Source organism: Mesoplodon densirostris, chromosome 9 (assembly GCF_025265405.1).
Source record: "Mesoplodon densirostris isolate mMesDen1 chromosome 9, mMesDen1 primary haplotype, whole genome shotgun sequence".
NCBI classification, from domain to species: Eukaryota; Metazoa; Chordata; class Mammalia; order Artiodactyla; family Ziphiidae; genus Mesoplodon; species Mesoplodon densirostris.
Window position 1 is genome coordinate 63797952 of NC_082669.1, and position 21960 is coordinate 63819911.

General features: G+C 41.3%; 1 protein-coding gene across 1 annotated transcript in view; it reads left to right on the forward strand.

Moving 5' to 3' along the window:
• NFE2L3 (NFE2 like bZIP transcription factor 3) overlaps positions 1 to 17951 on the forward strand; it is a 29253-nt gene extending 11302 nt beyond the window's left edge. Inside the window, exons 2-4 of the mRNA XM_060107721.1 lie at positions 10748 to 10912; positions 15898 to 15981; positions 16698 to 17951. Coding sequence (XP_059963704.1) covers positions 10748 to 10912; positions 15898 to 15981; positions 16698 to 17951 — 1503 coding nt within the window. The remainder of the gene's footprint in view (positions 1 to 10747; positions 10913 to 15897; positions 15982 to 16697) is intronic.
• Positions 17952 to 21960: the final 4009 nt, after the last annotated feature.

A 21960-nucleotide genomic window follows, 5' to 3' on the forward strand; every position in this document is an offset into this window, starting at 1 on the left:
TTTCTTAAATTTACTAAGGCTTGATTTGTGACCCAAGATACGGTCTATCCTCGAGAATGTTTCATGAGCACATGAGAAGAAAGTGTATTCTTTTGTTTTTGGATGACATGTCTTATAAATATCAATTAAGTCCATCTTGTTTAATGTGTCATTTAAAGCTAGTGTTTGCATATTTATTTTCATTTTGGGCAATCTGTCCATTGGTGAAAGTGGGGTGTTAAAGTCCCCTACTATGATTGTGTTACTGTCGATTTCTCCTTTTATGGCTGTTAGCATTTGCCTTATGTATTGAGGTGCTCCTATGTTGGGTGCATATATATTTACAATTGTCATATCTTCTTCTTGGATTGATCCCTTGATCATTATGTAGTGTCCTTCTTTGTCTCTTGTAATAGTCTTTATTTTAAAGTCTATTTTGTTTGATATGAGAATTGCTACTCCAGCTTTCTTTTGATTTCCATTTGCATGGAGTATCTTTTTCCATCCCCTCACTTTCAGTCTGTATGTGTCCCTAGGTCTGAAGTGGGTCTCTTGTAGACAGCATATGTATGGGTCTTGTTTTTATATCCATTCAGCCATTCTTTGTCTTTTGGTTGGAGCATTTCATCCATTCAAGTTTAAGGTAATTATTGATATGTATGTTCCTATTACATTTTCTTAATTGTTTTGGGTTGTTATTGTAAGTCTTTTCCTTCTCTTGTGTTTCCTGCCTAGAGAAGTTCCTTAGCATTTGCTGTAAAGCTGGTTTGTTGGTGCTGAATTCTCTTAACTTTTGCTTATCTGTAAAGGTTTTGATTTCTCCCTGGAATCTGAATGAGATCCTTGCTGGGTAGAGTAATCTTGGTTGTAGCTTTTTCCCTTTTATCACTTTAGATATGGTCTGCCACTCACTTCTGGCTTGTGGATATTCTGCTGAAAAGTCAGCTGTTAACCTTATGGGGATTCCCTTGTATGTTATTTGTTGCTTTTCCCTTGCTGATTTCAATATTTTTTCTTTGTATTTAATTTTTGATAGTTTGATTAATATGTGTCTCAGTGTGTTTCTCTTTCGGTTTATCTTGTATTGTATTCTCTGTGCTTCCTGGACTTGATTGACTATTTCCTTTTCCATGTTAAGGAAGTTTTCAACTATAATCTCTTCAAATATTTTCTCAGACCCTTTCTTTCTCTCTTCTTCTTCGGACCCCTATAATTTGAATGTTGGTGCATTTAATGTTGTCCCAGAGGTCTCTGAGACTGTCCTCAATTCTTTTCATTCTTTTTTCTTTATTCTGCTCCCTGGCAGTTATTTCCACCATTTTATCTTCCAGCTCACTTATCCATTCTTCTGCCTCAGTTATTCTGTTATTGATTCCTTCTAGAGTATTTTTAATTTCAGTAATTCTGTTGTTCATCACTGTTTGTTTGCTCTTTAGTTCTTCTAGATCCTTGTTAAATGTTTCTTGTATTTTCTCCATTCTGTTTCCGAGATTTTGGATCATCTTTACTATCATTACTCTGAATTCTTTTTCAGGTAGGTTGCCTATTTGTCTTCATTTATTTGGTCTTACAGGTTTTTACCTTGCTCTTTCATCTGTGACAAATTTTTTTGTCATTTCTTTTTTCTTTTTTTTGATGGTGGTGCTGTATTCCTGTCTTACTGGTTGTTTGGCCTGAGACTTCCAGCACTGTAGTTTGTAGGCAGTTGGATAGAACTGGGTCTTGGTGCTGAGATGAGGACCTCCGGGAGGCCTCACTCCAACTGATATTCCCTGGGGTCTGAGGTTCTCTGTTAGTCCAGCAGTTTGGACTCGGAGCTCCCACCACAGGAGCTCGGGCCCGACCTCCGGCCTGGGAAGCAAGATCCCTCAAGCGCACAGTCCAGCAGCAGCTCCAGCCTCCTTGCTCAGTGTCTCACTGCGGGATGCCAGCTGCGGGATGCCAGCTGTTGTTTTAAAGTTAAAGCCAGATCTCTCTAGTTCCTTGCTGGGGGTGGGGAACTAGCTTGCCCCCCAAACTAATTATGAATGCAGAACTAACTTGCAAATAAGTGCAGTTTAAAATTAACTCGTGCTTAAGTTCTAGAACAGGTAATGCTAAGGTAAAAATATAAGAACAGCAGAGAACTTTCTGGGGAGGTAGAAATGTTCTACCTCACAGTTGAGGTGGAAGTTAAATGGGTGCCTGCATTTGTCAGAATTGTACAGCTAAAGTTTGGGATTGACATGTGCACCCTGCTATATTTTAAATAGATGACCAACAAGGACCTACTGTATAGCACAGGGAGCTCTGCTTAATATTCTGTAGTAACCTAAGTGGGAAAAGAATTTGAAAAAGAATAGATACATGTATATGTATAACTGAATCACTCTGCTATACACCTGAAACGAACACAACATTGTTAATCAACTATAATATATTGGGTTGGCCAGAAAGTTCGTTTGGTTAATAAATACGTTGTTCGATAAAGTTCTTGGTGAAAATGAAGTGTGTTTTATTTTTACCTAAAAGCAAATGAACTTTTTGGTCAACCCAATAAAATAAAAAAATTTTAAAGCTGTTTACAGCCCAGTAGGAAAGAAGAGACCCAAATAATTGTAATTTTACATAGAGTAGAAGAAATATCATAGGAGAAACCCTAGAAGCCATGGGATTTTAGAGACAAAAGAACCCAGTTTTAGCTAAGGGGCCCAAAGGGAGAAGGTTCTGTATCCATGCAGAGGATGGGGTGGGTCAGCTCCCAACAGCCAGGGCTGTGGTGGGCAGGGCCTGCCTTACCAGCAGCTGTCAGTTCAGTACAAGTCCCTGGGTGTTTAGTTGTGATGAAGCACCCCAGCTCACAAGTTTACTATGGCTTCCTGTGGTGAGCATGGAAACTTTCTTTTTCTCCTTTTTTTTAATTGAGTCCCAGCCCCACGAGAGTAAAAATCACCTACGTACACACAAATAAAAAGTAACTTAATAATGGGTTTAGCTAACCCATTCTTTAAGGGCATGGGCCATAAATCTCCAGTATATACAACAGTGCTTATAAAACACATGTCTATTTCAGCTCCATGTCATTGAGTTGAGGAAGACAGGAAAAGAAGAGAGCAAAGTGGTAGTAATTACTGGCTACTAGGGGCTGGACTCACTTTCTCTTGGGGTTTTGATTGAGTTGTCACCAGTTAGTCGTTAATGGCAACTCTTCAGAATCAAAAAACAGTAGAAAGGAGTAGTGATTAATGTCTGTACAGCATCTTGAAATGTATGAAGTGCTTTTTCTCAACTAATTCCTTAAAATGTGAATTCGAAATATTACCCTTTCACATCACAGACAAGGAAACTGGGGGTCAAAATGGCCCAAGGTCACATAGCTGGTATGAGTAGGATGGGCCTCTTTTACTCAGCCTGTTTTGGACCTGAGCCTTCCTAGCCACGAGGCTTTCGTGGGGCCTTGCAGACTGTGCAAATTATACTAGAAGTGCAATAGGCCATTTTCACTTTCTAAATAGAAATATTATAATGTTGGACCCTCCACCCCTCCCTGCCTTGAGATCCTGGTGTCTGCACCCGTCTCCCCACTGCAGGTTGCTAACTGTCACAAATTGGGTTCTCTGGGAAGGGGACTCTGAGCCCAAGTTTAGTGGGCAGGATGTTTCTAAGGGAATACCTTTGGGATTTACAGCTGTGGAAGGAAGTATAAGAAAGCACATTGGACAGAAGCAGAAGTGAAGCCGTGGAGCAGGCTGACAAAGCCAGGAGCTCTGGGGCTAAAGTGGCATATCACAGTTATCCTATGATGGGCCGAGGTGGCCAGGCCTTTGGGCCCTCCCTGCTCAGTCCTTGGATGTAGGTGCCCTGGGAAGTGTGTGGCCCTAGGTGAGGTGGCCCTGGGTAGGTGAGGCATTCCGTAAAGGCCCAGCTGAGGGCTGTCTGCCCGCATGTCCCGAGCAGCCACCAAGAGTCCATCCTCGAGGGCTGTCTGCACAGCACCATGTGCGTTACACTGACCTGGGGAAATTCTCGTCCATCACTTCTTACTACACCTGTTTCTGTTAGCTTTATGGTAGGCTCTCAGTAAATGATCGTTGAATGATTAAGTGAAGGACTAGCTAAAAAAAATACTCACTGAATAACTAAGGCTGTGCAAGTTAAAGTATCTGTCTTCCCCAGGGCTTTGGCATTCAGTCATTGCTTTTTATTCGTCCATCAACATTCTTGATAGTCACGCAGTCTTCTTCCCCTGTGCCCTCGTAGATAGGGTGGCCATTGGGACAGTCTTGGTTTATGCCTGTTGTCCAGCTTAATTGTTAATAGCACCCTCTTACCTTCTCAGAAACGGACTGGTTTGGGTGATATATCATATAGCCACTTACTCACGGACGCTTGGAGGGTCAGAAAGGGCCCTCTTCTGAAACCAGGCTTTCAGCACTGGGGTGACTCGCCCCAGCTGTCACGCTGCCTCTTCTGCCCCTTGCTGTGTGGCTGCAGAGGAAGCTGAGATTCCTGCTCTGACTGTGACTTTCCTCCCTTGGCCCTTTTGCTCCTCATGCCTCCATCCTTAGGCATACTCAGGCATTCTCTCCCCTACTGTCTTCATAGTCACCACTTGTTGCATATGTGCATCCATCAGAGACTGAATGGGAGAAGGTGAGTAAAAATTTTATGCTACTACTGATCAAGACTAAGACCTGGATAGGAAAATGGACAAAGACCACAAATAGTTCACAGAAAAGGAAATAAAAATGCTTTCAAACTTGTGAAAGATGTTCAACCTCATTCATAATAAGAGAAATAGAAATTAAAACTACAACGAGGTGCCAGTTTTCATCTATCACATTGGCACTTTTGTTAGTAGGATTATTGTAAATTACCAGAAACATTTTTGGAGGGCCATTGGGTAGAATCCATCAAATGAAAAATACAAGTTATCTGTTGACCTAGCATACATTCTAGGAATTTATTCTACTTGCACGTGAGTGCAAAGAAGTATGTGTGAGGACATTTTAATATCTTTTTTTTAAAGAAATGATTGGAAACATCTAAATATCCATCAAGAAACTAATCAAATATGTTATGGTAACAGGAATGTATTCATTTCTCTCCTCTGTACACAACTCTTTCTTTTTTTAGATCTCAGCTAAAATAGCACCTCCCCTGAGAGGCCTTCCCTAACCAGTCTTTCTAAAGGAAAGACCTCTTCTCTCTTTCACTTGCCATAACTTGCAGTAATTTTCTTAGTTCACTTGTATTTTGAGCTCCCTCTCCCTTTAGAATGTAAGCTCTGAAGGGGCAGTCTAGAATTCTTTTTTCACTATTGTATCTCCAGCATCTATCAGTAGCATAGTATTGGGCTGGCCAAAAAGTTTGTTTGGATTTTTCCATAACATCTTACAGAAAAACCCGAACAAACTTTTGGCCAACCCAATATTTGGCACTTAATATGTATTGATTGAATGAACGACTTTAAAAAAAGACTGTTGAATCTCAAATAAAACTGCATGTTATCCTTATTGGTGAAACATTAAAATAAAAATAAAGAATGTCAGGTGTGGTAATGTGATTCAGTGTGTATTTGGTCCTCATCTCCCCCTCAATCCCCATTTGGCAGAGCTACCAAAGACCTTGGAATTTCCTAAGCATTAAGAGCAATGGGAGCAACTCTTTCTTTTTTTTAAATTTTTATTTATTTATTTTTGGCTGTGTTGGGTCTTCGTTTCTGTGCGAGGGCTTTCTCTAGTTGCGGCAAGCGGGGGCCACTCTTCATCGCGGTGCGCGGGCCTCTCACTATCGCGGCCTCTCTTGTTGCGGAGCGCAGGCTCAGTAGTTGTGGCTCACGGGCCTAGTTGCTCCGCGGTATGTGGGGTCTTCCCGGACCAGGGCTCGAACCCGTGTCCCTGCATCGGCAGGCAGACTCTCAACCACTGCGCCACCAGGGAAGCCCGGGAGCAACTCTTGTTACAATATTACTGAAATAGCTCCAGAGCCATAAAAGTGAAAGGAGTGTCTTCGTATTCATAACATGCCCCTTCTAACCACACCTGACTTATGTTAATGAGGTGACTTTTGGAGAGCCCCCTAAGGATGGGGGCTGGTTGCCAGGGGAACCAACCAAGTGATGAGAGGGTTGGAATTTTAAACCCCACCTCGCAGACCTCTGGGGAAGCAACTGAAGACTGAGTGAAGTCACTAACAGCCAATGATTTGATCAACCATGCCTGTGTAATGAAGCCTCCATAAAAAACCAGAAGGGCGGGGTTTGGAGATCTTTCAGGTTGGGGAACACATGGAGGTGCTGGGAGAGTGGTGCAAGGCATGGAGGCTCTGTGCCCCTTCCCACAATCCTTGCTCTTAGGCATCTGTTTGTTTCTGAGTTTTGTCCTTTTGTAATAAGATGGTAATCTAGTAAGTAACCTGTTTTCCTGAGATCTGTGGGACACTCTAGCAAACTAAACTGGAGGAGGAGGGATTGTGGGGACCTTCTATTTATAGGCACTTGGTGGGAGGCACAGGTGACAACCTGGACTTGGAATTGACCTCTGAAGGGGGAGGCGGCGTCTTTGAGACTGAGCCCTTAAGCTGTGGGATCTGATATTATCTCCAATTAGATGGTGTCAGAACTGAGTTAAATTATAGGACACCCAGCTGGTGTCACAGAATTGCTAGGTGTATGGAAAACCCACACATCTGGTGTCAGAAGTGAAGTAGTGAAGTAGTAGACTATTGAGAATAGAGGGGCGACAGAGTGTTCTCTTTTACGTCAGGTATCACCATTGTTACTGAAGAGTATTCTGGAAGCATGATCAAAGCAACTGGACAAGAAAATGAAATGAATTTAAATGTTGGGAAGGAAGAGGTGAAAATAATCAGTAAAGCAGTTGATATGACTATATATACTTCGGGAGAAAAATACAGATTAACAGAAATTATAATGGAAGAATAGTTTTCCTGAGTCTACCTTTTGCTGTTGCCCTGGCCAAAGTGGTTTTGCTATGTAGGGATTTTTGGGATAGCTTTAATCAGATGTAATTTCAAACTTTAAAGTTGCAAGAATAGTATATATCCCTTACTTAGATTTACCTATTGTTTACATTTTGCCCCGTTTGAGTTACCTATTTATAATTACATCTATATACACATCTTAATTCTTTCATTCTGAAACATTTAAGGATGAATTGAAGCTATTGTGTATAGTATTTCCTACAAAATGATTTTTTTCTATAACCAATTAATCAAAATCAGGAAAATTTAACATAAGTTTAAGACTATAATCTGTTGTCCATATCCAAATTTTACCTATTGCCCCAGTAACGTCCTGTGTAACTACTTTTTCTCCTGGGTCTGCATCTAACCCAGGATCACACATTGCATTTAGTTCTCAAATCTTGTAAGTCATCTTTAATTTGGAAAAGGTATTTCAGTTCTTGACCTTTAAGTTTTGGAAGAGCATCAATCAGTTATTTTGTGAAGTGGCCCCCAGTTTTGATTTATCTGATGTTTCCTCATTACATTGAGATTATGAATACCACAGACGTGGTATTGTATCCTTCATATCGTATCAGGAGGCATCTTGGTTTATCGCCATATTGTGATGATAGATTTGACCACTTGGTTTAGATGGTGTTTGCCAGGTTTCTCCTAAAGTGTTATTTTTCTCTTTGTGTTTAAAAAGTAATCTGTGGAGTGACGCTTTGAGACTGTTTATCTTATTTTCATCAAATTTTTATTCCCTAGTTTTAGCGTTCATTTATGATTTTTAAAAATTTTATTTTTCGGCTGCGTTGGGCCTTCGTTGCTGCACGCCGGCTTTTCTCTCTAGTTGTGGTGAGCGGGGGCTGCTACAGTTCATTGCGGTGCGTGGGCTTCTCATTTTGCAGTGGCTTCTCTTGTTGTGGAGCATGGGCTCTAGGCATGTTGGCTTCAGCAGTTGTGGTGCATGGGCTCACTAGTTGCGGCATGCAGGCTCTAGGGTGTGTGGGCTTCAGCAGTTGTGGCGCATGGGCTCTAGAGCTCAGGCTCAGTAGTTTTGGAGCATTGTCTTAGTTGTTCCGCGGCATGTGGGATCTTCCTGGACCAGGGCTCGAACCCGTGTCCCCTGCATTGGCAGGCGGATTCATTACCACTTGCCACCAGGCAAGTCCTTTAACCTATTTTCTGCTTCTTGCCATGTGATTTGTAGTCATACAGAATTTCTCTACCTTCTGTTCTCCTCTTCCCAAGTTTTTAGGCAGGCCCATCTTGCATACTTTTGTTATCAAACACTCATACACTCTAAAAGTTTGATCGGTTTCCTTATGGGCTTGATGTAGTTGTGTATTAGCCACCTGTTCCACTATTATTTATGTATTTATAGATAACATTCTTATGTGTGCAAGTTCATGTATGTCTCCACATGTGTTAACTCAAATATTAGATTAAGGGGACCCTGCTTCATGGTTCTAAAATAGATCATGTGATCTAGAGAGTTCCAGTGCCCACCAACAGCAAATTTATTTGTAAACAAAGTTAGCTGCCTCAGGAATCTAGAATTTTGAATTAGATTTTAAGGTTTAACAAAAGAAACCTTCCCTTGGCAAAAGACTGAGGTTAAAAGAGTGATGAGCAGTCTACCTTTTCCTTCCTTCCCTGAATTTAGGTAGGAATCAGTGTTTTAATTGCAGGAAAGAGCAAGACTTATGTCACCCATCAGAAATCCCCACCAAAGTCTTAGGGTGTTGTGTTTGGGAGTTCATCTATTCAACAACTATTATTAAGGGTCTACTGTGTGCCAGGCTCAGGGGTAGGCAGTGGGCATACAGCAGGAACCAAGCAGACAGAGTCCCTGCCCTCAGGGAATTTGCATACTAGACAACAAACAAATAAATATATCAGCTGGCACTAAATGCTATGGGGGAAAAAATAAAGATAAAAGAGACTGATATTAATGGGAGGGGGTTGCTTTTTTTTTTTGTGGTACGCAGGCCTCTCACTGTTGCCGTCTCTCCCGTTGCGGAGCACAGGCTCCGGACGAGCAGGCTCGGCGGCCATGGCTCACGGGCCTAGCCGCTCCGCGGCATGCGGGATCTTCCCAGACCAGGGCACGAACCCGTGTCCGCTGTGTCCGCTGCATCGGCAGGCGGACTCTCGACCACCGTGCCGCCAGGGAAGCCCCGGGGGGTGCTTTTTTATAGAGAGTACTTAGGAAAGAAAAGTGAGATGGTGATATTTGAATAGGGACTTGAAGGAAGGGGTGCAGGGGCGCTGGGAGGGGTGGAGATGGGGGGAGGTGAGCAGAGGGAGCGCCTTACAAGCAGCAGGAACGGGGAAATTGGAAAGTTGAGAGAGTGCTTGCTGTGCCTAAGGCTGAGCGTTGGGGCATTTGCCATGTTTATATGGTGAAGATGAAGAATCAGCAAAGGAGAAGTAGTTGGTGAGGCAGGAGAGTAGAGAGAGAAGGTACTTGGATGCCAGGTGAAGAACCCGTTTCCAGAAAAAAGGGAGTAAACTCAGTGAAATGTTGCTGATGGGTCAAATAGGTTGAAGATGGAGAACTGTAGCCTTGGGGGCACTGATGTGCTGCTTCAGTGGAGGGGTGGAGACAAACCCTCATTGAAATAGGTTCAAGAGAGAATGCACTGAGTCCGGATGACTCTCGAGAGGATTTTGCTCTCCAGCAGCGCAGAAAAATGGGATGGGATCTAAAGAGTAATGTGGGACCAAGAGAGGGACTTTTCAAGATGGGAGGTGTTATTGTGTGTTAGTAGGCTGATGGGAATTAGCCGATAGACAAGAAACACCTGTTGACGCAGAAAAGAGGATCGGGTAGCAGAAGCAATGTGCTTGAGCACACGAGCTCCTTGTGATCAAGTACTTGAACGGAGAGATCATTTGAGGCAGGAAGACTAGCATCCACAGTGTCAAGAGGGAGGCTGAGTTTGTTGTATAGTTTGGTGCAGTAAACAGAGCAGGTAAAACCAAGTGGGCCACCAGCACATCAACTTCCTTTTCTGCTCTTGCTTTGATTTCTCTCCTTGTTTCTGGCATCTGTGGATTTCCATTTCTTTGACCTTCACTTTTTTTTTTTTTGAAGATGAACATTTCTGTGGTTTAGAGTGGGGGGCAGTGGTGCTGTCCTTGAGTTAGTCCAGTGGTGTTTTGTTGCTGGAAGAGAGAAATTAAAAATAGATCCTTTGAAAGGATTTAAGAGGCCTTGATGTTATGTTACAGGGGAAACATACAGAGAACTTTTAATATCATAATTGAAAGTATCAGAATATACACTATATGCTAAATGATAACTATTTGAATGTTCAGAAAAATTCTCTTGCCTTTTGTCTCCTCAGTTAAAGGTGGAAGGACTCATCTGCGTAAATAAGCATAGTTGAAAATATCAGAGATGTTAGTTTAAGCTTTATTGTTAACTTTTTTCAAAATAATAATATATTTACCTTTTTCCTGATTGTAAAAGAAATACATGTTTGTTGTAAAATATTCAAACAGTACAGAAATGTATAAAGTGAAGTCAGCTCTTCTAACCCACCCTGAAGTCCAGGGGCTTTATAAATGCATATAATTTTTAAATTATCCAGATCAGAACAGCCTGTCTCACAGTGAGTTCTTAAAAAGGACAGGACACAAAACTGACCTTTGTTTCAGAATTAAATGTTTGATAATGAAATGCCAGTCTTAGCTTTTGACTTGTGGGTTTTCCTGATCACTGAGCAGTAAGTACAAAACAGTTTTAAAGATTTGACTTAATTGATGAAACGCGGATTTGTACTTAGCACATTTTGGGGTCCTTTTATAGGAGAATGAGGTACTAAGAGCTGTGGATCACAGTTCCCAGCATGAGGAAAATGAGCAAACAGCATCAACCCAGAGGGAGAAATCACTACAGCAGAATGAAGATGAAACTAAAGTAGCAGATAAACCTGCCTGGAAGGCAGAAAGGACCTCTGAACCTAGAAACGAGGTAAGCAAGTCACAAGTCAGAATATCCTGGCCGTATCATCTTGGCTTTAAGGTAGATTTTACGGCTTTGGATAGTTTGTGTTGAGAATGAATTTTGTGTATGTGGGCCTTACCGTTAAGTAAGTCTGATATATGAAAATACATGTTTTTTTAAAATTGTGGATGTGGTTATTTGGTTGACAAAGGAATCAGCCCACAGAACATTATATCTGGTTAAACTCAGACACCCATCCAGGAACTTGCTAGCGGGTTTTGTTGTGTTTGCAAGGGATAGAGAGATGGCTGGCATCCTGAACCCAGGAATCCTCAACCAACCAACCATTTGCAGAAGCAGCCAGGTTGGCTAAGTCTGGCAGGGTAAGCCAGAGGACTCTGCAGGCCTATCACCCTCAGTCCATCTGGGACTCGGGCGCAAGTCCTCACTCAGTCTCCTGGTACGCCATGCTGAAGGGGCAGTCCCGGAGCCCACTTTGCATCTTTGACCAGGCCCAGTAGGATAACCTCCTTGGCTCCTCTCTATAACCACACTCATAAGCAGTGAAAAGGGTACGTAGAAAGATGAACTCCAGAAGCTAGACTCAAGGGATGGATTCCTCCTGTAGCCTGTGCTTCCTCCCTTCTTTCACTTGGAACATAATCTGGAACATAATTCTGCTCTGAGGTCCTAGCCCACAAGCCTGGCAAACAAATGCTCCAGACGGGTCTGGAGGTTCCACAGACCTTTAACTTGACACTTCCCTTGGAAGGTGGCATCCTTGCAGGTCTTGCCCTGCTGGGTCTCTCAGCCCTGAATTGCCCCAGGTGGCATTTGGAGCTGGGCCTTGAACACTGTTGGGAGGGTAGAGTACCATGCCTTGGCCCTTCTCAGACAGCCCACCATCATTGTGGCCTTACCTATGTAACATCACACCGAACATCACGATTGACAGTGAAGTCAGAAAACAGATCTGCTCCTTTTGCCCACCCACCACGCCCCCACCCCCTCCAGCCTGTTCTAACCTGTTCTAGGGAACACGCTGGGTGAAATCTGGGACAGACCCTGTGACTTCTAGATAATCAGACAAGAATTTCTCTCCGGTCACGTCAGTGCAGCAGCTGATAAATACAGCCAGTGTAATTCCCAAAAACTCTGAAATGAAACTTAGTTTGTCCTCCTCCTATCCCATCCCTGCTGCAGCCTCAAAGCCTGGCTGAGTGGAAAGGGGTGTGTGTGGCCAGCTTCTATTTCCCCAGTTCTTCCTCCTTTGCTTGTACAGCCAGTTAGTTGTCTTCTCTGGAGCTGAGGGTGTGATGGGTGGTTAAGAGCTCAGGAAAGGTGTTCCTTGACTGGTGCCAGCCTGAAACTGTTTTCCCTGGACCGAAGGACGTTATTTAAAACTGCTTCTCTGTTGGATGGGCTCTTTCGTTTCATAGGTTCTTTGGAGACCCCACCGCCCAGCTGGGAGTCCTTCACCTGCCCTTCTCTTCACAAGGACCCATGCACCTCCACAACCACGTGCTGGTCCTGGAAACCTGCACCTCACCTCCTTTATCAGTCCAATCACTTCTCTAACAAGCCCTTGCTTGGCCTCTTGCCCTTATTTTTCAGGCAAGCTCTGGATGCATATCTGCTGTGTTCCCTAAACACACCATGTTTCTATGTGGTTTCTAAGTCCCTTTTTGCTAGTCTCACAGTGGGGAGCTCACCCCAAGGAACGCTCCCATTTTCACTTTACCTCTCAGGCTGTTCAACACTTTTATGACCTACAGTTGAGGATCCCATTGCAGCTTGGCATTTCACTGTGAAATGCAGGTGTTTCCACCTGCCTCTGCTCTTACCCACTGTTGTTCTCCCCAGGCCTTGTATTTTCCTTGTAATTCATGTACCTTCCTGTGGCTTTACCACCTGCTCACACACACACATCAGCGCCAGTGAACACTGAAAGAACCGTATTTGTTTTGAAGGAGACATTTCAGCTCACTTTCCTGAGTGCCTCCCAAGTTATCTTTTTTGAGGCAAAAGATGTTTTTACCAGTCTCTTTACCACTTCGTTGTGTATAGATCTATGCTCTTGGTTCACTTTTCTCCTGGGTATGTCTTCACCAGACTTCCCAGAAAAGTAGCAACTGTGTTCTCTACTTTTTTGAATTACCTATAGTAACTAAGGTAGTTACTGTCACTGCTAGATAACAGACACTTGTTAAATAATAATGAAGCGACAGATGAAGTAGGGAGCTTTCCTCAGAGAATTTAAAATTTGACTTGAGACAAACATCAATTTGAACAAAACCTTCTAGAAACACATCATTTAGAGCATGGCATGACAATTATACATTTCTTGTAGGAGCATCTAACAACGTGTCTGCTCTCTTACTGAGATGTTACTTAGTAGGGAGTTGTCTGTGACCAAAATGAATCACTGGCATATGAAAATACCTAGGATGACTGGCATAATTTACTCTTTAACAGTTAAGTTCTTTCTAGCCCCACTGCAAGCCTGGACTTAGCTAGCTGTTAATGAAGACTAAATACACAGTATATATAGGTGTATATATATATATACTGCTCTGAAGATACTTTCTTCTCACTAAAGACAAGTTGAATTTATATAGTTTCATCTTTTAAAAGGTATAAAATTAAATGTGTCCACCATATTTTTTTAAATACTCCTAGTGATCTCTGTTCAAAATGCAGTGAATTCTTGACGAAAAATAGAACTGTTTGTGTTTTATGTGAAGATTTAGGAAGGATGACTGCAAACAGAATGCTGTCCACAGTTAAAGCCCTCAGGTAGAAGGCATCAGCCCATGAGATTCTGAAGAGAAGTGAATGAGGGGATTTTTTTTAAAGAGGTGAAGGCAGGTTTAAGGTAAACACGAAGGAAGAGGGAGGCCCCCCGCCCTGAAGCCAACACCACCCTCAAGAGCAGAAAGGAACCTGGGGAGAAATACAGCTCGATGAGCTAAGGGACTCTATCACACCTTGCACCCTCCCATCTCTTGCCTCTGTCTCCTGTGTCACCCAGGGGGCTAGCTCCACAAACCTCTATCTATCTCCACGGGCACTGAAAAAGAGGAAACAGGTATCTAATGAAACACATCTTTGACTAGCTTGAAGGACCAGTCCATAATTCATTTTAAGCAGAATGATCTTCATACATAAGAACATAATATTTCTATGTTCTACATATTAAGGGTTCCTTTTCTGCAAAGTGTTATTTACCCAGTTAAGGATTGTTTTTGCAGGAATGCAGATTTGTGCTGATGTTGTTATTCATTCTCACACACTTGTGACCATCAGGCAGATTTTGGTCAATGGTTGGCCAGGACTGATGAATCAAGTTTATGAAATTTCTTAACTAGGAATCATTTTAAATAATCCAACTGGTGAGGAAGTTGCTACCCACTAAGAATGTGTCATTTGCCAGTTAAAGAAGAACAAGAAATCTTATATTCACCAGTTTACCTTAAATAAGTCCTATATAGCATCCACAAGAACAGACAGAAACCTTGAAAACATGGCTTCATAGAACCCAGGTATTTTGCAGAAAAAGGAACCAAGTATATTTATACCCACATATACAAAATCAGTCCAGCTGATCTGAATCTTCAAAAAAGTTGGGGATGGGAGTTACACACAGCACAAGTCAGGAATATGAACTTGCTAACATGTAAAGACATCCCTTTGACACATCAGATACAGAAATCCTGGATAAGACAGAATGGATAATATCTTCAAATGCAAGACACAGAACTCTACAGATACAAGCAGCAAAGAGGGAACTCAAAATCCAGAATTTTAAGACAGTCAGGCACCAAGGCTGAAGAGTCTCCAAGAAGAACTGTATCCAGATGCTGTGACAGAGGCTGGAGTTGAAGAGTTCCCTGCTTTAAAGCTCAATGTTGAAAGGCTCTTCTGGTTCAGGAAATGAGGAATAGAACAATTCTAGCCACCAGCGAGGAGACATAGCAAGGAAGCTGTCCATCCAACCTTTAGAAATCAGAACACTAAATGGTGTGGATTCAGATTACCATCACCATCAGGAATCCTGAGTCAAGAAAAGGTCTAGAAAATGATACAAAAACTGGCCCTTGCAGAGAAAAGTATAAAACCTAGTTCGTAAACCCTTGGTATGTGTCATTCCTATAGAAACTGTTTTCAACAAAGATGAGCTCACCTTTACATATAAAAAGAAAAGACAGTTATAGAATACAAAAATCTAAATTATTTCTAATAGGAGTCCCAGGAGAGGCTGGGAAGTATGAAGAAGCAGCAGTATTCAAAGAGTTTATGGCAGAATATATCCAAAATTAAAATGATCTTATGGCTCAGATTTGAGGAATACACAGAGTCGCAAGCAGAGTAAATAAGTTAAATCCCAGACATATCACAGTGAAATGGCAGGCCAACAAAGACTAAGAAAAAAATCTTTAAAACTACCCAAGGGAAAAAAAGATTAGCTGTTATAAAATGACAGACCGATAGCAAACGTATCAGTAGTAATAAATGCCGTAAGACAGGGCTGAGGGAAAACATTAAGCTTGATAAACTTAAGAGGTTACAAATACTAAAGAGTTCATGGAGCCACTCTAGAGAACTATCTAATTATTTCAACAAACTAAACCCTTAAGGCAGGAGACAAAGCAATAACAAGAAGTTGATAGAACTTTGGTAACTCTAAATATGTATTTGAAAACTGCAACATCTTGTAATCAATTTGCAAAGTTGGCTGGAGAGGAACAAAGTAAGGTGGAACTAAGCATATAAGCTAAAAACATAAGATGAAGAAGTTAGGGCAGGAATGGAGGAGTCATCAAGTTGAAGGTTGTTTACAGCAGGATGTTAAAATACTGAGTACTAAAAAAGGAATAAGAACGTAAAAATTTCAAACTAGAGATAAAAATCCAGCATGGATTTAACACCTGGTTACCCTTTCCAGATTAAGCCTAAAAGCCTCAGTCAACCACTTCAGTAATTTAAATGAATGATGCACCTTCTTTTTCTAGAGACATCGAAATGGAACAGACACATCTTTCTCTCTGGAAGACTTATTTCAGTTGCTTTCATCACAGCCTGAAAATCCACTGGAGGTAATGGGAATCTTGGCTTTTATCCTTGCAGGAAAAATACCTGCAGTGACCTCTCTGTGAATAAACACAACCTTATTACCTGGGATACACAGCAGTTTAATACTTAGATAACGGTTTCTAGTGCATTATTTAAGCACAGACTTAGGATTTACTTTTTATAGAAATACTTCTTTGGAGAATTAACCAAATATGTATAGTTCCCCCTTCAAATAATCACAAAGATATAATCAAATTCATAAAATCCATATTGAATCAAAATGGAACTACATAACTTGACAAACTAAGGCACACCTTAGTTTTTCTGGCAGCATTACACTTTATGCTGGTCCAATTTGCTTTAAGACACCTCTCCCCCCACAGTAAGACTGTTTCACTATTGCTGATTATCCATGACAGTCCACAAGGTGGACTTAGATTGCCAACAGCTAGGGTTAAAAAAGATATCTGAATTTTTGAATAACAAAAATTTCACACTAACATCATCTTTCTGATTTCCCATGATGTTCAAAGAACAAATCTTTCCCGGACATAGCATATTCTCACCTGGGCTCACATCATGTATTCTACTGCCTGCATTATTTAACTAAGGGAAGTTATTTGTAGCCAGCAGCATATCCTTACTTACATAGAGGAATTAACACAAGAGAGGAACAAGAAGTATTGTATTAGGTACTAGTTTTGTTATTTATATAGTACTTTTTTCCTTCCTTTTTCAGGGCATCTCACTGGGAGACAGTCCTCTCCCAGGAAGTATCAATGATGGCATGAATCCTCCTACACATTATAATGCAAATTTTAGCCAGGCTGTAAGTCACGATGTAAATCTCCATGAGGCCATGTTGTTGTGTCCTGAGAATACATTTAGAAGGGATCCAGTAGCAAGGACTTCACAGCCACAAGAACTATTTCTGCAGTTAAATTCTCCTCTTAGCAATCCTGAACAGACCCTTTCTGGAACTAATTTGACAGGATTTCTTCCATTTGACAATCAGATGAGGAATCTAACAAACCATGATCTTGATGTAAACATATTTGATGACATAAATTTAATGTCTTTGGCCACAGAAGGTTTTGATCCAATGGAAGTTTCTCAGCTTTTTGAAGAACCAGATTCTGATTCTGGGCTTTCCTTCAACTCAAGCCACAATAGCACCTCTGTCACCAAGTCTAACTCCTCACGCTCTATATGTGAAGGTGCTTCACGTTCTAGTAGTGACCTTGAATCTCTTTCCCACCGTGACTTAGAAGGGGCTGTAGGAGGCTGCTACCCAGAGCCCACTAAACTTTGTCACATGGATCACAGTAGTGACTCTCATTTTCATGGGGACCTTGCATTTCAACCCGTATTACATAACCACACTTACCACTTACAGCCAAGTGCACTAGAATCCACTTATGAATCTTTTTCATGGCCTGGGAAGTCACAGAAAATAAGGCATGGGTACCTCAATGACACAGACAGAAACTTAAGCCGTGATGAACGGCGTGCTAAAGCTCTGCACATCCCTTTTTCTGTGGATGAAATTGTCCAGATGCCTGTAGATTCTTTCAACAGCATGCTAAGCAGGTACTATCTGACAGATTTTCAAGTGTCGCTCATCCGTGATATCAGACGAAGAGGGAGGAATAAAGTTGCTGCTCAGAACTGCCGTAGGCGCAAACTGGATGTAATTTTGAATCTGGAAGATGATGTATATAACTTGCAAGCAAAGAAGGAAACTCTTAAGAGAGAGCGATCCCAGTGTCACAAAGCTATAAATATAATGAAACAGAAACTGCACGATCTCTACCATGATGTTTTTAGTAGGTTAAGAGATGATGAAGGTAGGCCAGTCAATCCAAACCAGTATGCTCTTCAGTGCAGCCGTGATGGAAGTGTTTTGATTGTACCCAAGGAATTGGTGACCCCAGGCCAAAAAAAGGAAAACGAAAAAGTGAGAGAAGAAATTGAAGATGGATTCCATCCATAAAGTCGTAATGTTCAGAAACTGATTAAAAAACCATTGAATCTGCTTCAAAGTTTAGCTCAAGTGAGTGTTATCTACTGTTACTTGAATCACTTCAGTTAAGGCTACATTTTGAAGCTTATATGGACCAGTTTAGGACTTCAATATCAGACTGGGGGGCTGAAGCCAATGTTTCAAGAACTCCTAATAGTATGTAGAAATAGGGTGACGTGAAAACTTGGTAACTGTCTTTTCACTAGCCATTTCAAAACATGATAGAGTTTTCAAGGACTGTTTTAGCTTAATTGATGGAAACTTATGTAGTAGCTTTTTCTGTGGAAATAAATTTTGTATTTGATTTTATAAAGTACTTTCCCCTTTTATACAGAAATCCTAAGCAAACTTCTCTTTCAAAATACCCACATTTAAAAACACCAGGTGAGTATCTAGCAAACCAGGCAGCATAGTGTTAACTCAAGTCAAACCAAATATAGTCAACACTGAACTGACAAACGAAATTCCCCCCTAGACCTGACACACAAAACATGACATGAAACTCTACACCACCACCAGGATGCCCAAACAAAACATTACTGCATTAGGCTTTAACACCTGAGGACAAAGAGCCTCCCTCCCTCCCATAACTAGAGTTGCCTGCCTGCGTATACAGAAATACGACTAATTCCCTGGCAGTAAAGCCAGCCCGTAGGCATAGCTCCACATCTGGAACACTGACAGCTCACACCAAAAAAACCCCAACTTGCTTAAATATGGATTTAAGCAAGCATGTACAGGAGGCCATACAAGAACGCAGACCACCACTAAGGGATGAGAAGCACAGACTTTGCAAAGAAATGAGAATACTGAAGCAAAATGAAAGATATTTAAAGAGGCAAAAAGACAGCCATTTGATAAAAAGGACAACAGAAATGGCACTTGAAATGAAACCTCAAGAATTTTCTGAAAACAACTGCCCTGTCAAGGTTTGAGAACATTAACATGAATACTGTTAGTCTAATTTCAAAATTAGAAGAATCAGGGGTGTCATCAGATGTTTTCTGCGGTTAGAATAATTGCCCAAAAACAAATGTCACAAGTCAAAGTTATTTTGGGTTACAGAAATGTAGGGTGTGGGTTTTTATAGTAAACCTTTATACTTTAAATTGGAGCTAGGAATTTGTTTCAAGCCCCACGTAGTAGCAAAAGGCTTCTAGATGCAAGTTTCACTCTTCTGACCAGTTTTGTGCAATAACCACTTTTTCAATGGTGACAGCCTGGCTTTTTGCAAGGAAGCCCACCTCAAATGTCTTAGCTTCCAAGTCTACATACAATGTAAAATGCCACGACCAATTGTAAGTTTTGAAACTGCAGGTATCCCGAATGCTCAATTTCAGTGCTTGCTCGTCAGGCTCAGCATTCTCCCCAATCCCTGAAAATATCAAGAACATCAAATGGGCAAAAAAGAGGCGCATGGCAGAAACAGCTGGGATTCAAAACATTCACAGCAACTGAAATTTTGAGATCCATGAGATATTTGGTGCACTGTGACCAAAGGTCAACGAATGCAGCTTTCACCAGCCAGTTTCTGGACACTTTGTACAAATACCACACTGCTCTTCAGTAGTGCTGAAGCTGCTTACTCTCCATCATTGATGTCAGCAGTGAAAATTTCACACCACTATTTTAGCCTAAGCACTTACAGATTAAGATACACCAAGATTGACTATTTCTGTTAGTTCAATAGTCTTTTTTTAAAAAAATGCCAGGTTTTATATCGGTTGAAAGGAATAGGTGGTGTGTTGAGAAAATTTGATTCTCAAGCTTTTATAAACAGATCAAAATGTCAAGTTCTAATGAAAGCCATATGCATTTTAATTTTACTGTGACTGTTGAACAGCTGTTAGCTATCTGGCCCATTCCTTCAACAGTGAAATCAGACTTAAGCTAATCTGAACAAGACATGGATAAACAGTCAAGACTTACTTGAATTGAGAAACAGTTCCAGCAATCAAGGTTAGGGGGATGATAAACTTAAGTTCCCAACTGTCTCCAGGTATTTGGGGTTTTAAATACAGACTGTAGCCGCAAAAGGACCCACAGAACTAGGTAAGATCAGCAGTGTTTACACCTATAAATCTGGTAGTCTGTATAATTGGCCTTCAGCCTCTTTGAAGCATGTTTTTTGCTAGGCATCATTTTCCCTCCCGATTTCAGTGACTGGCCCAAACTTACATTTCTTTTTTAACTACTCCCAACATAAAAGTAGTCTCACTTTCCTTACCTATAGAAAATAGTTACTCCTGAAATCACCCCTTTGTCATAGAATTACATCAGTTGAAAATTAAAAGTAAAATCTGGTTCCGACAGGCGCTCAGCATCTCATTTGTCCTTTTCCTATTAAAACCTTATTTCCTTTTGAGAGCTAACAACAGGCCATGATGAAATCCTCACAGGGAAATTAGAACTATTGCGTGTAATCTTCAAGCAACGTGTGCTCAGTAAGATTTGTCTATCTGGGTTCCATTTCTAGGCTGGCTCCAGTTCAGCACTGACCTTTAGAATACAGGAGCAGTTAAGAAGTCAGCCCAGCTGCCAGAACAACAAAGTGAACAACAAAGTCATCCTATGGAGTACATATTAGTGCTTAATAATTTAAATATTTTTCACTTAAATACCTTAGTTGCAGTAATAGCAGAGCAACATTGAAATCACTGGGTAGGGGGACTTCCCTGGTGGCGCAGTGGTTGAGAGTCCGCCTGCCGATGCAGGGGACACGGGTTCGTTCCCTGGTCCGGGAAGGTCCTACATGCCACAGAGCGGCTGGGCCCGTGAGCCATGGCCGCTGAGCCTGCGCGTCCGGAGCCTGTGCTCCGCAACGGGAGAGGCCACAACAGTGAGAGGCCCGCGTACCGCAAAAAAAAAAAAAAACAAAAACCACACTGGGTATACCACCTGAGGATATTTGTTCCAAACTTTAGACTGATTTAAAATATAACTAAGCCACAACGTACACACGCACTTTGGGTATACTGAGATTAGTGATGTTTTCTACCTTCTGCAAAGGCACCACATATCCACACACGTTTGAACTAGTAATTGTCATTATTAAGGAACCAAGACATGATTCTTTTAAAGCCTCCCTTAATTGCCTCAGTACTTTTAAATATTAAGAATCACTTCAGACCAACTTTAACATACTCACGCACTTAATCGCAATATTGAAAACCACACAGAAGATCTAGTTTCAAAAACTTTTACCAAAGAGGAAAACACTCCAGGTATGGGAACCATCCCCCAAGATGGCTCCCAGTAACTCTTGCTTTTTGGTCGTCATGTGAGTAAAACCCTCCCCTCCCACATTGTGATGACAAAATAACTTACAAAAAACACTGGTTGTATTTTGAGGATTCTTTTGTTGCTTCACTATGGGTAAAGGAAATAGCCAGTACCAACCTTCAGTCCTGTCAGTAGGCCATTTTGGATTCAAATATTCCAGCCCCAGTCATGTTTTCCCTGACTTACATAAAACCCTAAGCTTCAGCTAGAAATCGCACAGCTAAGCTGCTTCCAAATTGCTGACCTACAAAAACAGTGAAGTGAAAATGTAACAGTTCTTTAAAATATTCCCTTTTAGAACAAAAACGTCCTTAAAAAGAAAATTAGCAGCTCAACACACACACAAAATACTCAACATTACCTATTGCATGTTTCAATAAGCTAGGTCATTTTGCCCCATTAATACGTAATACAGATGTCTTCCCCTATTTGTGCTGGTGTTAAACGCTGGGTATTTTAGGGTCGTATTATACCAACTTGATTTATCTTCAAAAGTTAACTTCTTTGTAGAGCTAGACATTTTTAAGACATTAAGAATTATTTTTTCCTAGTAAATCCACAGCCAAATGTAAACAAACTTATAGCTGACAATGGACGCAAAGCTCATCTTCCGTTAGCCTTCATTAGTTTGACTTACCTGTGAGATACCTCATATCAAAACCAAAAGAAATAGTTAGAACAAGTCAACCTTTACTCT